This window comes from Microcebus murinus, chromosome 1 (genome assembly GCF_040939455.1).
Source record: "Microcebus murinus isolate Inina chromosome 1, M.murinus_Inina_mat1.0, whole genome shotgun sequence".
Taxonomy (NCBI): Eukaryota; Metazoa; Chordata; class Mammalia; order Primates; family Cheirogaleidae; genus Microcebus; species Microcebus murinus.
The window spans coordinates 153951431-153965550 of record NC_134104.1 but is presented as its reverse complement, the minus strand read 5'-3'; the positions used below and the strand labels follow the sequence as shown (position 1 = coordinate 153965550).

The 14120-nt window shown below is 45.3% G+C and overlaps 1 protein-coding gene across 1 annotated transcript; it reads right to left on the bottom strand.

The window, feature by feature from the left end:
- Window positions 1–1599: 1599 nt before the first annotated feature.
- On the bottom strand, window positions 1600–13134 carry FBXW12 (F-box and WD repeat domain containing 12). Its single transcript, XM_020280273.2, has 9 exons — window positions 11865–13134; window positions 10874–10911; window positions 10528–10688; window positions 9804–9922; window positions 5184–5393; window positions 4087–4245; window positions 2495–2705; window positions 1820–1998; window positions 1600–1740 (listed from the first exon to the last, which is right to left on the bottom strand). Exons 1-9 carry the CDS (start codon window positions 12198–12200, stop codon window positions 1600–1602), a joined length of 1554 nt encoding a protein of 517 aa, XP_020135862.2. The 5' UTR covers window positions 12201–13134.
- Between the last annotated feature and the right edge of the window lie 986 nt (window positions 13135–14120).

The window sequence follows — 14120 nt, the reverse complement described above, 5'->3', positions numbered from 1 at the left end:
CTTACCCTTGTACAGGCTGGTTTCCAACTCCTGACCTTGAGCAATCTGCCCACCTCAGCCTCCCAGAGTGCTAGGATTACAGGTGTGAGCCACCACGCACGGCCCATTTACATAAAATTTAAAAAATATATACACTTATTTATATGTCCAGAAGCAGATCGATGGTTGCCCGGTGCTGGAGGTGGGATGGGCTGCAATGGGGCATGAGGAAACTTTGGGAGTGATGTTCCACGGTTTTATTGTGCTTCTGATTATAGAATTTTACATTTTTACCAAAACAAACGGTGTTGAACAACAGAATTGTATTTGGGAAAAATAAAAATTTCTCTGCCTTGTAAAAAAATTCAGATAGATAAAAGATACAAAGTTATACAGTACCGGACACCTGACATGATGGGGCAGTATTAGAAATTATCGAAAGGAAATGAGTATTTATGATTGGTGTAGGCTAAGATTAGATACGATACATGCAACAAAAAACATGAAAGTATGCTAAACATAATTGCATCTATTTAATTGTAACATTTTTGCCTCAAAAACACCAGAAATAACTCATCTTAACATAGAAATTGCACCTCTATAAAACATTGACAGCTGCACGATACTCCATTTCAATTACTATAGTAATTTGGGTGGTTGTTTGGGTGGTTAAGTAGTTTCCAGCATTTAGCAGTCACAAATGACACTGTAATAAATGGCCAATGTATTTTTAATCATTGGATTACCTTCAGAGTAAATTCCTTTTAGTGGCATTGGCAATTCAAAGGGTATATGTATTTTGTTAGATATTGCAAAAAACGCGCTATAAACATTACAATGACAAATAGTCTGAAAGAAAATATTTGTAAAGTATATAAAAGACAAAGACTTCTATGTATGCTATGTAAAATCTCAAGGAAAATAATTTAAAGGCAAGCAAACCAGAGGGAAAATTAGCAATTTTGAGATAAAGGCAGCTCAGTAAAGAAGCAACCCAGATGATGAATGAACTCAGAAAAAGTACAGACCTTCGGCCGGGCGCGGTGGCTCACGCCTGTAATCCTAGCTCTCTGGGAGGCCGAGGCGGGCGGATTGCTCAAGGTCAGGAGTTCGAAACCAGCCTGAGCAAGAGCGAGACCCCGTCTCTACTATAAATAGAAAGAAATTAATTGGCCAACTAATATATACAAAAAATTAGCCGGGCATGGTGGCGAATGCCTGTAGTCCCAGCTACTCGGGAGGCTGAGGCAGGAGGATTGCTTGAGCCAGGAGTTTGAGGTTGCTGTGAGCTAGGCTGACGCCACGGCACTCACTCTAGCCTGGGCAACAAAGCGAGACTCTGTCTCAAAAAAAAAAAAAAAAAGTACAGACCTTCAAGTAAAGATAGGATATAGTCTTCCATACACTGCTTGTGGGAGTATAAATTGACAGCCACTTTGGAAAGTCTTTGGACATCTATTGCAAGTTCTGTGACTTCCAAGAACTAGCAATTCTCTTTCCAGGCATAAGTTTATTCCTATCTATCCTCAATCAGAATCGTGGGATAAAAACCTACTCGCCCTTTATCTCAAATGTGGAACTTACAAATCTTCAGGGAGAGTTTAGGCCACAAAGCAGAGCTTACCGCATCGGCCACGGCTCACAATACTGCCCGCGTCCCAGGTGATAGCAGCTCTTGAGGTAGGGACAGCCGCCTTTCTCCTCCCACATGTACATGTGCAAAGAGTCGTCCATGGATGCAGTGAGGACATGGAGCGAATCCTTCAAAGGACACCCTGAGTGAGTGGCCACAAAGTCAGAGTCAGATGGAAAGCAGTGGGAGGCGAAGGGTCATACGCACCACCCACAGGTTGACGATGAGCGTCTGGTGGTGCTGCAGCTGTTGCAGCTGGAGGCCGTCGATGGTGAAGAGGAACAGGTACAGCCCACTCGTGCAGACGATCAGGCCTTCAGCCGCGGCTGCCATCTGCAGAGGACTCCTCACGCCAACTGCCAGCTGGAAATTTGCGACCTGATGCGCTGTTTTCACACAAAACACATACGTGCACACACACACACACACACACACACGCAGGTAAACATGGAATCATTTCGTCAGAACAACATCCTTACACTGAATGGAAAAACATACTCCCTACTCCCATGGGACTTCAGCCCTGTGAGGAAAACAGGGTAGTCCGGTGGCCCGACAGCACGTCTGACCACAATCGCGGGGGCCATGTCGCAGGCACAGAAGGCTGTGGACGACAAATAGCAGCTCGGGCATCGTGGGAAGGCCTGTGGTGGGACGGGGCATTAGAATCCAGGCCCTGACACCTGAGGGAGACCTCAGCACGTGCGCCCAGGAGAGCAGCGGTCAGCGTGGGTGCTAGTGTCACACCCGCGTGGCCTCAGCCCCAGCCAAAGAAATCCCCTGCTCCCTTTCCACAGACGGACCCACCGACATGAATCCACAGCTGAACGCCAATGCACGTGATAAGGAAGAGGAGCAAGCGCCTGACGTGCCCTCGGCTACCTCGGATGACCGTGTGGCCCTCAGTGCTCTTGGTTGCTAGATCGAAGGTGGTGAACCCCATCGCCTTGTCAGCGCCTCTCTGGAACATCAGTGTGATCCTGCTTTCCGCCCTTGGGGTCCAGCAGGCGCTGCAGCACGACGTGCACGGGAGCTCCAGAGACAGGGGGACGCTGTCCTCCGACGGCTTCAGTAAGCTCTCTGCGAGAAATACCTGAGGAGACGGTGTCACACTGGTCATCAGGTGAACGGGGAAGTTGTGCCATCTTGGTGCAGAAGTGACTCCAGAAAAACCTCCTTAAAAATAATCCCCATCCTGGCCGGGCGCGGTGGCTCACGCCTGTAATCCTAGCACTCTGGGAGGCCGAGGCAGGAGGATCGCTTGAGCTCAGGAATTCCAGACCAGCCTGAGCACGAGTGAGACCCCCGTCTCTACTAAAAATAGGAAGAAATTAATTGGCCAACTAAAAATATATAGAAAAAATTAGCCGGGCATGGCGGCACATGCCTGTAGTCCCAGCTACTCGGGAGGCTGAGGCAGAAGGATCACTAGAGCCCAGGAGTCTGAGGTTGCTGTGAGCTAGGCTGATGCCACAGCACTCTAGCCCAGGCAATAGAGTGAGAATCTGTCTCAAAAAAAAAAAAAAAAAAAAAAAAAAAAGAAAGAAATTGGCCAACTAAAAACATATATAGAAAAAATTGGGCGGGCATGGTAGCACATGTTTGTAGTCCCAGCTACTTGGGAGGTTGAGGCAGGAGGATTGCTTGAGCCCAGGAGTTTGAGGTTGCTGTGAGCTAGGCTGACGCCATGGCACTCTAGCCGGGCAACAGAGTGAGACTCTGACTCAAAAAAAAAAAAAAAAAAAAAAGGCCCCATCCTGTGGCCAAAGCTCTATTTTGCATCTCAGGAGGGGTTGAGCAATTGCTGCTCGTCACTTCAACATACAGGGAACTGTCTATCCACTCCGTCACGTTCACAGGTAGAAAGGAGTCCCTGAAGCACGGCAATGGCAAGAGGTTACGAAACCACCTTGCCACATTGAACGCCTGATCTAGTTGAGGCTGATGCTTTTGGAGCACTAGTCAAGGGCTGTTTTGCTTTTACTACCTCTTGTCTTAACTCCTTGCTCTTTGGTGCCCAGTCCATGGGTGCCATGCTACAGATGGCCTGCTCAGAGGCCAAAGACTTCCTCAGAATGACAGAGCTGATGTGGATTTATTTACTTGTGGGCTTCTCTGTGCTTTCCAGCCAAGGCAGATAAAAGGAAAGCAAGGAAAGCAAAAGTGTACAAGGTTACCAAAGATCCCAATTTCTTGATACCTCTTTTCAACCTCTTTCATCTCTGCAGATTCAGGCTTCCTGAACAAATTTTCTTTAACAAACATTTGCCGTGGCAGCTGGGTATGATCGTTTGACAGAACATTGTTTCCCGACCGTATGATGCATTCCCCTTGTGATATGGTCTTAGAGAGGAAGGAGCAGTATATGCCTGGTCCTCACTGACCTCTGTAGTTTCTCTAAATATTTTTTAACCTGACCTTCCTCATGCTTGAGCCCCGAATCTGGAAGTTGTGGCACACAGAGCCGCACCTACCTTTGGCAAGATGTGTTCATGTATCCCACACGCAAAGACCCATTTCTTGTCAGGAGAGCAATGTAGAAGATTAACACTATGTTGAAATGCATTGACTTTTGAAATATTCTTTAACCCAGGCAATGCAAACGCGTAGATGTCCCCTCCAGAATCGCCAACCTGAAACGAAAGCATCCTTGCCATAGCAACAGAGAGAAACGTAAAATCCTAAAGTACACAGGAGGCAGCACTGTCTGCTGCAAGATAGGCCACGTAAGGAAGATCAGAACCTCTGGGCAGCCGGCCTCACACATTGTTGGGATGATCCCATAGAATAAAATTTTCTAAGCCCCAAAGCACTCTTCTCAAGGATAGTTATTCATTAGCATATTAACACTATACTTTTTCTCAAGGTCTCCCCAAACCCATCTCTCCTTCCACTGTCCCTGTTCAAGTTCATGGATTATACAGCAACACACACTTGAAAGAAGAGATATATATGATATAATTCAGGAAGTTTTCTGCTTCTTTTTTCTTTTTTTAAAGAATGGCTGAGGAGGCTGGGCGTGGTGGCTCACATCTGTAATCCTAGCACTCTGGGAGGCTGAGGTGGGAGGATCACTCAAGGTCAAGAGTTCAAAACCAGCCTGAGCAAAACAGAGACCCCGTCTCTACTAAAAATAGAAAGAAATTAATTGGCCAACTAAAAATATATAGAAAAACTTAGCTGGGCATGGTGGCGCATGCCTGTAGTCCCAGCTACTCGGGAGGCTGAGGCAGCAGGATTGCTTGAGCCCAGGAGTTTGAGGTTGCTGTGAGCTAGGCTGACGCCACGGCACTCTAGCCAGGCAACAGAGTGAGACGGTCTCAAAAAAAAAAAAAAAAAAAAAAAAAGAAAGAATGGCTGAGGAAATATACTTGAGTTAGGTCAAAGGCCAAGACGGTATGGAAGTTTGTATGGCAATATCCCTTGGAATATTGTGACTGACTCTCAGGGTATGTGGAAGGATCAACTCCAAGATGACAGATTGGGATGTGACAGTAATGGGAACTTGACACCTGTCAAGGCAGCAGACATTTTAATTTGTGGGCCCCTTCCAGATTCAGGGCTCACTTACCATTAGGAATGGCCCATCCTTTGAAAGAAAAGCTTCCATGGAAGAACAGGCCCGCGGCATGGCAAACACAGCCAGAGCCTCCCTGTCCTGACAATTCCACACTTTGATAGTCCCCTTGGTATCCAGAGTGATTGCGAGATTCATCTGAGGGATTGTTGCCAGATACTCGATTCTGGACCGCTGGGCTGGGCTCGACCACAGCACGACGCCCTGGAGAACGAGAGTAACACTGTGTCCAAGGAGCTCTTCGTACCTACTGTGCTTTCTTTCTGCCCATGTACATTTGGAAGCCTCTTCAAAATCAGATCCATTTCTTGCTTCTGGGAAAAGGATATGAAAATTCTAAACGTTTCAATTATTTGCAGTCAGTGAACATGAAAACAGGAACTGTGCAATATACTCAAAGACAGGAACTCACTACATGACAGGCATAAAGAATGATCAGACTTCTTGGGCTCGAATCAGTCCTGCCTCTTACGAACCATGCAACATTCAGCAAGGCACTTACTCCCATGGCTTCTTGGCTTCGTATGGGGCTGTTATTACATTTCACAACACATGAAACATACTTAGAATTCTGCCTAGGACACAGTAGGAGCTCAAAAGGTATTACCTATAATGCAAATTGTTATTCCATCATCAACTTTGTACATTGCAAACAAGACAGAATAGTTTCCTTTCTAGACTTTTCTTCAGCCTTCTTGAGAAAAATGTGAAGTATATAATAAAGAGTAAAAACATAAATGTAAAGTTTAATAAATTTTTATTAATATAAGTGAATACCAATGTACTACTTCTAAGCCCTCCCCAAATCCCCTTTGCACTTATTCAATTTAATAATCCCTCCAAGCCAGGAGTGGTAGCTCAGGCCTGTAACCCTAGCACTCTGGGAGGCCAAGGTGGGAGGATCACTTGAGGTCAGGAGTTTGAGACCAGCCTGAGCAAGAGTGAGACCTGGTCTCTACTAAAAATAGAAAAAATTAGCTGGGCGTGGTGGCATGTGCCCATAGTCCCAGCTACTTAGGAGGCTGAGGCAGGAGGATCACTTAAGCCCAGAAGTTTGAGGTTGCTGTGAGCTAGGCTGATGCCACAGCACTCTAGCCTGAGCAACAGAGTGAGACTCTGTCTCAGAAAAATAAAATAACCCCTCCATCCCTCTCAAATGTAATTACTACTTTGATTCCTAACACTATAACAGGTTTCCTGTGTAGTGATATCTATTGCCATGCAGAAAATGCTCTCAAGATTTAGTGGCTTAAAACAAGCTTAATTTCAAAGTTTGTGTTGGTCAGAAATTCAGGTGCAGGTTGACAGAATAATTCTGGGTCTGAGGTCTCTTGAGGTTAAAGTCAAGTTTGAGTTTCAAGATGGCTCACTCATATGGCTGGTAAGTCAGTGTAGTCAACTGCCAGGAATCCTCAGTATCTCACCACACAGCTCTCTCTGGAGGCCTGCTTGAGTGTCCCTATAACATCGTGGCTGGGCAGTGGCTACCCAAGATCATGACTTCTATGGGCTAAGGAAATTGGGGTCATCTTAGAGATTGGCTGCCACAGTCTACCCTGTAGGCCCTAATTATTCACTTTCCTCCTATATGAAAAAACACTCACCATCTCCCAATGCCCCAAATGTCTCATACCATTATAGCATCATTGCAAAGTCTAGGATCTCATTGTTTAATTAGGACCAGGTGTACATGAATCTCTTTAGATTCAGTTCATCTTGATAGGAAAATCTTTGAACTAAATATACATATTATCTTCTTCCTATACCCCCAAAGTACAAGGGTAGGCATAGGATAACATAACCACTGTCATTCAAAATAGGTGAAAATTGGGGCTGGGTGCAGAGGCATATACCTGTAATCCTAGTTATTCAGGAGGCTGAGGTGGAAGGATTGCTTGAGGCCAGGACTTTGAGATCAGCCTGAGCAACATAATGAGAACCATCTGGGGGGGGGGGAAGGCAAAAATAGAAAAACGGGGGAAGTGGGGAAGAGAAGCACCAGTGAATCCCCACTACACAGAAATTTTGAAATCCAGTACAGAACAATGACAGTTTTTTTATTAGGATTTAAGGCCTGAGAAAGATTCTTCATGACTCTTGGCTCTACTTTCTAGGTTCTTAGTTCCGTCTTCTGAGTCATCCTTCCCTTTCCATATATGGTGGCCCAATTTTGCAGCCAAGTAGCTTTTGTAGCCTGCTTCCTATCTGTAAAAGTTTGGGGATCCAAAGATTTTTTTTCCTTTTGTAATGTTTCAGCCCCTTTAAGCCCAAGCTGGCAGTGTTTCTGACAATGTAATTCTCTTAAAAACTTTGTGGATCTCTTAAGAATCTTATTGGAGCTTACACCCTAGACACAAGCCACACAAGTCTTTGTAATAAATCCTTTTATATCTTGGGCTTGTGCTGGGGGTGCTGAGGATAATGCCTTAAGCTTTTTAGAAGCCCTATTGCTTAACTGAACAGTTCTCTGAGGCACCTCCTTAGATCTTTCTAAAGTCTGACAAAGAATTTTGCAGCCACCCCTTTGGCCTCATCTTTATAATTTACTGGCACTCTCTGGATAGATCTTTTCTTGTAATCTATTTTTTTTTTTAATTTCAGCATAATTTCCTATCTGGGTATTTTCAAAGCTAGCAATTTCTACTTCACTTTAATTTAGTAGTCTTTATCTTCTCTCTCTCCTCTTGTGTTTTACTATAAGCAGCAAGAAGCAACCACATTGAGAATGCTGCCTGGAAATCTCCTTAGTAAGATTACTCAATTCATTAAATACATTCCTAAATTTTCACCTCACCATGGATCACAGTGTTGTTAAACTTTTGCTGCCATATAACAAGGGTCCCTTTTCTTCCAGTGTCCAATAATATATATATTTTTGAGACAGTCTCACTCTGTTGCCCGGGCTAGAGTGCCATGGCATCAGCCTAGCTCACAGCAACCTCAAACTCCTGGGCTCAAGCAATCTTCCTGCCTCAGCCTCCCGAGTAGCTGGGACTACAGGCATGCGCCATCATGCCCGGCTAATTTTTTCTATATATTTTTAGTTGGCCAATTAATTTATTTCTATTTTCAGTAGAGACGGGGTCTCACTCTTGCTCAGGCTGGTTTTGAACTTCTGACCTTGAGCGATCTTCCTGCCTCAGCCTCCCAGAGTGCTAGGATTACAGGTGTGAGCCACCGCACCCAGCCTCAATAACATTTTTTACCCTTTCCTTTAAGTCCTGATGGCAGAGAATTCGATTTTTGCCAACAGTCTCTCCAAGGCCCAACACTCTCCTTAGAGTTTTTCCGACTTTCCATTGCCTGCTTTCAAGCCTTCTTTAACATTTTATGTTTTTGTTATGGCAGTGCCCGACTTCCAGGTAATGAAAACTATACTAGTTATCTCTTATTGCATAACAAGTTACTTAGCAACTTAAAGCAATAAACACGTTATCTCACACAGTTTCTGTGGGCCAAAAATTCAATGGTGGATTAACTGGGTGATTCTGGTGTAGGGTCTGATGAGGTCGTAGCAAGACATCAGCTAAGGCTCAACTAGGGCTAGAGGATCCGCTTCTAAGATGGTTCACTCACATGACTGCAGGTTGGTATTGGCTGTTGGCAGAAGATCTGAATTCTTTGCCAGGTGGACCTCTTCATTGGGCTGCTTGAATGTCCTCACATACATTCAATTTCTCCTAGAGGAAAATTATTCAAAAGATACCCTTCTAGATTTTTTTTTTTCTTTTTGAGACAGTGTCTCAATCTGTCACCCAGGCTGGAGAGCAGTGGCATGATCATAGCTTACTACAACCTCGAACTCCTGGGCTCAAGTGATCCTCCCACCTCAGCCTCCCAGATAGCTGGGACTATAGGTGCATGCCACCACGCCCAGCTAATTAAAGAAAATTTTTTTTTGTAGAAACAGGGTCTTGCTATGTTGCCCAGGCTGGTCTGGAACTCCTGACCTCAAGTGATCCTCCCACTTTGTTCTTCCATAGTGCTGGGATTACAAGTGTGAGTCACTGCACCTGGCCCCCTTCTAGATTTTTAAGTCATTTCCCTGCCACCCCATATATTCATAAAATAGTATTTATCATACTTCAAAAGACCCTGAGTCAGAGTCATCCAATTTTTTTTTTTTTTTTTTTTTACAGGGAGGAAAAAAAATCCAAGAAAATACAATAATTTGGGACCCACTTTGGGATCTTCCAAATCCCTATTTCAGTGCTTCTTATGCTACTTGTCCCTATAAGACCTCTGTGCTTCTTGGAGGTCATTTGAGTTAGAGACCACTTTCTGAAAAAGCTCATATAATAAATGCCAAGCATTGACAAAAAGATGGTGATAAGGAGGCATATAGCCAAAAGATTGTTTCACAAGGTCACTTCATCTTACTGGTAGAAAGTAAGTCCTGGTACAAGTACATATATAGAAACATATTAAAAAGTGAATTCTCTATGTCTGTGATCTAAATGAAAAGGTTACAAATTACAACCTAGAAAATCTGCTTTGAAACTTTGTTTCTGTTACTACTTCTGAGTATCACTGTCTTTTAGCATTTCTGTTTTGCATGTGCAGCAGGGTGGACGCGGGTATGCATGACTTTCGCTACTCACTGGCCGGGCTCACCTCTTGCACATCCAAGGTATAAAACATGCACTTCGAAGACACAACACAAACAATTGACCTCTTTTGTCCATCCACTGTGAAGTCATTTCGTGAGAGATAAGCCACCTCTTCAAAGATTTCTAGAAGGAAACACAGAAAATACTTGGCCACTAGATAGTTGAGGGATGACCCAAACCAAATAAAGATACTTTTAAGTTTTCCTGTACTCTCACGGGAAGATGGAAATTGGGCTTCAAAGTCAGCCAAACATGGATTCCCTTTGCAGATTGGCCATTTGAGAGATACCGGCCAACTTGTTTCTCCTCTTTAATCTCAGTTTCCATAGGCAGATATAAAAATCTATCAGAGAACTGTTCTGAGTTTTAAGAGTTATCAGGAATAAAGTGAGCATTAGAGCCTATGTTATTTCAGAGTTTCCCACTAATTTTTTTTCAGATTTTTATTCTAGGAGGGATGAGAAGCCTTTGGGAAAAGGGAGACACAGGGCCTGATTTTACGTTGTGAAAAGATCACTCTGGTTTCTTCATCCAGCAAAGAGCACCGGAAATGAGAGGAAAGGAGTAGTTGGGGGAGGGCTAGTCACATGGCTGCCACAGCAACCCTGACCTGTTACATTTTAATTCCTTTTCACTGGATGAAAACACAGAGCTATATACAAGAAAAATAAAACCGGGTGGCCTTCTGACAAGTTTATCGTGTTCCTCTAGGGCACACGGCCCCATACCAAGGTCCGCAGTTACTGCTCTGCAGATAAAGTCATCTGGTCGTGCCAGTGCCATCTGACGCTCTGCCTTTGTTTGGTGGAGGAACAACTGCTTCCACGTCTGCGTGCCCAGCTTCTCAGACGTGAGGTTGCACACGCCCCATCTCTTCAGATACAGTGTTCTGTAGACAGTCACAGTCCCGTCAGGCTGCCCTCAGCTCCCGCCTCAGAGCCACTGCTACCCCTCAGGACCCCGCACTCTCTTGCCGCTTGCCTCCCTCGGCACAGGCCTGGGGAGAGCGCAGGTGTGACCTGCAGGCTAACGTGGCCTCTCCCTCCCCGCCGCGGCTGCCCCTTCCCCACTCACCTCCACAGGTGGTCACTGCCTGCAATCCTATTCCAACACTACGGAGGAGAGAAAGGAAGAGATGAGCAGGCTATCAGCACCCAAATGTGGGCTCCTCCCCTGCTAGCGTTTGCTCTGGGAGCTGGGCCCACACGGGTTCATCAGGATCCGGCTATCAAAGCTGGGGAGACAGAGATGGTAGCAGCAGAGACTATGGCTGCTAACACAGGCACTCCACATGCCAACCAGAGCTCAGAGGAAGAAGTGCTGATTTCCTAGGGCTTGAAATGGGAGCCTCAAGGACCGTGCAGGCCCAGCGAGGTGGCTCACGCCTGTAATCCTAGCACTCTGGGAGGCTGAGGCGGGCGGATTGCTCGAGGTCAGGAGTTCGAAACCAGCCTGAGCGAGACCCTGTCTCTACTAAAAATAGAAATTAATTGACAAACTAAAAACATATATACAAAAAAGAAAATTAGCCGGGCATGGTGGCGCATGCCTGTAGTCCCATCCACTCTGGAGGCTGAGGCAGTAGGATTGCTTGAGCCCAGGAGTTTGAGGTTGCTGTGAGCTAGGCTGACGCCATGGCACTCACTCTAGCCTGGGCAACAGAGTGAGACTCTGTCTCAAAAAAAAAAAAAAAAAAGGACTGTTCAGTCAGCACAACTTCTGTTTGTCAGCTGGTCCTTTGTGTTTAACAGACTACAAGCCCCTTGGGGTGAACAATGTGAACTCCCAGCTGCTCAACCATCCACCCCTGCTGTTTTGCAAATTGGTGCTCAAACTGCTCAAGAGAAGTGACTGAGCCTCAGGGACACTGGTATAGCAGAGCTCCATGGGTGGGTCTGAACAAGGTAAACTTAAGGAATGAAGGAAGGCTGTGTGGGTCTGGCCAGATGCTGCCTGGCCAAGATCCCATGGCTGGGGGGAGGGTGGCAGGGGCGTTGTGCAAGAACTGACAAGGCAGAGGGTGTGGGAAATTCAGACAGAGCAGCGGAGGGTGGGGAGCTTTTACCTTGTTCACTTGGGAAACCTGCAGCAAGCTGAACGGGTCCAGGAAGGAGAAGATCCGTGCAACTGGCAGGTCAGGCAATTGAGTCTCCATTTTACATGGCCGGAGCCCACATCCAACCCCTTCTCTTCTCCAGGTTGCTCTGAATTTAAAGGCTTGGCCAAAGTCTGCAGCACTTGTAAGGATTTCCACCCACAGCCCATCTGGCTCTGATAGAAACAAGCTACAGGTGTGTAGACCCCGGGCCTGGCCTCCACTTTGGCCTCTTCCCTGGGGCTGGATCCAAATTATCAGAGGAGGAAATCTGCTTGCCACGTTTGTGTGTCTACCTTGGGACATTGAATCTGGTCAGCAGGACCCCTCTCTCAGCGCGGTACAGCCTCTGGGTTTCTGCCTTTGTGCTGTTAACTTCTCCACAGAGGTCTCTGCTAAGGGAGACAGACTTCTGACAGACTTCAGTCTCTGCTAAGGTCTCTGTCTGCAGAGACAGACTTCTCCGCAGAGGTCTCTGCTAAGGGAGCAGGCCTTGTCTGAGATGGCTCTACGGTCAGTGTCCTGCCGTCACTTTCCCACGGTTGGGAATCTCCCCAAACCTGACAACTCATTCCACCATTTTCTATAGAAAGTATTATGGACTGAATAAGTTTGCGTCCTCCAAAAACTTATGTTGAAATTCTAAGGTGGGGCCTTTGGGAGGTAATTAAGTCTTAAAGACAGAGTCCTCATGGTAGGAATAGTGCCCTTATAAAAGAGACCCCAGAGAGCTCCCTCACCCTCCTCCTGTCCTGCGAGGCACAGGAAGTTGGCAGTCTGCAACCTGAGGGGAGAAGGCCCTCATCAGAACCTGACCACGCTGGCACCCTGACCTTGGACTTCTGGAATCCAGAACTGTGAGAAATAAGTTTCTGTTGTCTATAAGCCTGGTACTTTGTCTAGCAGCCTGAACTAAGACAGGGTCCCTCTGTGAGGCTCCGTGGTGATGGCTTCCCCTGTAAACTGCTGTGTCCAGCCTAACCCACAGCAGCGATTCTCCGAGGCATCATTTTTTTCTACAAAGTTATCTGTTCCATTAACTAAAACCAGAGTGGGCTGTTCAGTGATAATTAAATGCCCTCTATCTCAGAATTTGGAATAGAAAACTTTTCATATTAATAGGTCCATGAAATATAAACTTCTTTTCTATAGGGAGACCACATTTTTCATTTTGTTGAATTAGATCCATAGGAAACTTAGTTTGAAGAAAATATAGTTTAAAGAGAAGGAAACTAGACCAGGTGTGGTGGCTCCCACCTGTAATCGTAGCACTCTGGGAGGCCAAAGTGGGAGGATTGCTTGAGCTCAGGAGTTCGAGACCAGCCAGAGTAAGAGCAAGACCTACTCTTGCTAAAATTAGAAAATTTTACTCTACTAAAATTAGAAAAAAATTAACCAGGCAACTAAAAATATAAACAAAATGTTAGCCAGGCATGGTGGCATGTATCTGTAGTCCCAGCTACTCGGGAGGCTGAGGCAGGATGATCACTTGAGCCCAAGAGTTTGAAGTTGCTGTGAGCTAGGCTGATGTCACAGCACTCTAGCCTGGGCAACAGAGTGAAACTCTGTCTCAAAAAAACAAAAACAAAAACAAAAACAAAAAAAAACTAAAGAGAAGGAAACTGTATTGAAGAAAAACATCCTGGTTTAGAGAGAGATAAAAAGTCTTGATGGATCTTTTATATTAGTAATTCTAAGTCTTTCCATTTTCCTGAACTTTGCCATTTTAGTATTATAAAGTTAAAATAAAGCCTCTGATTTTGGTTTATCTAATTCAAATGAATGAACAATCCCTTGACTTTTCATTACCTTTAATACCAGCTAAAAGTCATATTAGAATTTATTAGACCTGGAAAATGAATGAAAAACTCTCTTTCATTTCTGCACACTACACGTCTCAAACCTGGCAGGGCCATGTTACCTCCAGGGCTTTTAGGAGTGCACCTGTTCCTTGCCTCTTCCGGTTGCTGGTGGCTGCCATGGCATTCCCGGCTTGTGGCAGCATCACTCCAGTCTCTGCTTTTCTTCCCATTGCCTTCTCATCTGTGTGTGTCTTCTCCCCTGTGTCTCTCTCTTACAAGGATACATGTGATTGTATTTAGGGCCCATCTAGACAAACCAAGATAAGTGCCTCCCCTCAAGATTCTTAATCTAGTCACATCTTTTGCCATATAAGGTAGTATTCACTCTTCTGTCATATAAGGTAATATTCACAGATTCCAGGGA

What these genes read in the sequence shown, in the direction of transcription:
- FBXW12 (XM_020280273.2), bottom strand. Translation starts at nt 12,200, where the DNA reads ATGTCCCAAGGTAGACACACAAACGTGGCAAGCAGATTTCCTCCTCTG. An exon ending in AGCAGTAACTGCGGACCTTG is followed by an intron (nt 9,923 to 10,527) that starts GTATGGGGCCGT and finishes GTTTCCTTCTAG; the next exon opens with AAATCTTTGAAGAGGTGGCT. An exon ending in AGGATGGGCCATTCCTAATG is followed by an intron (nt 4,246 to 5,183) that starts GTAAGTGAGCCC and finishes CTTTCGTTTCAG; the next exon opens with GTTGGCGATTCTGGAGGGGA.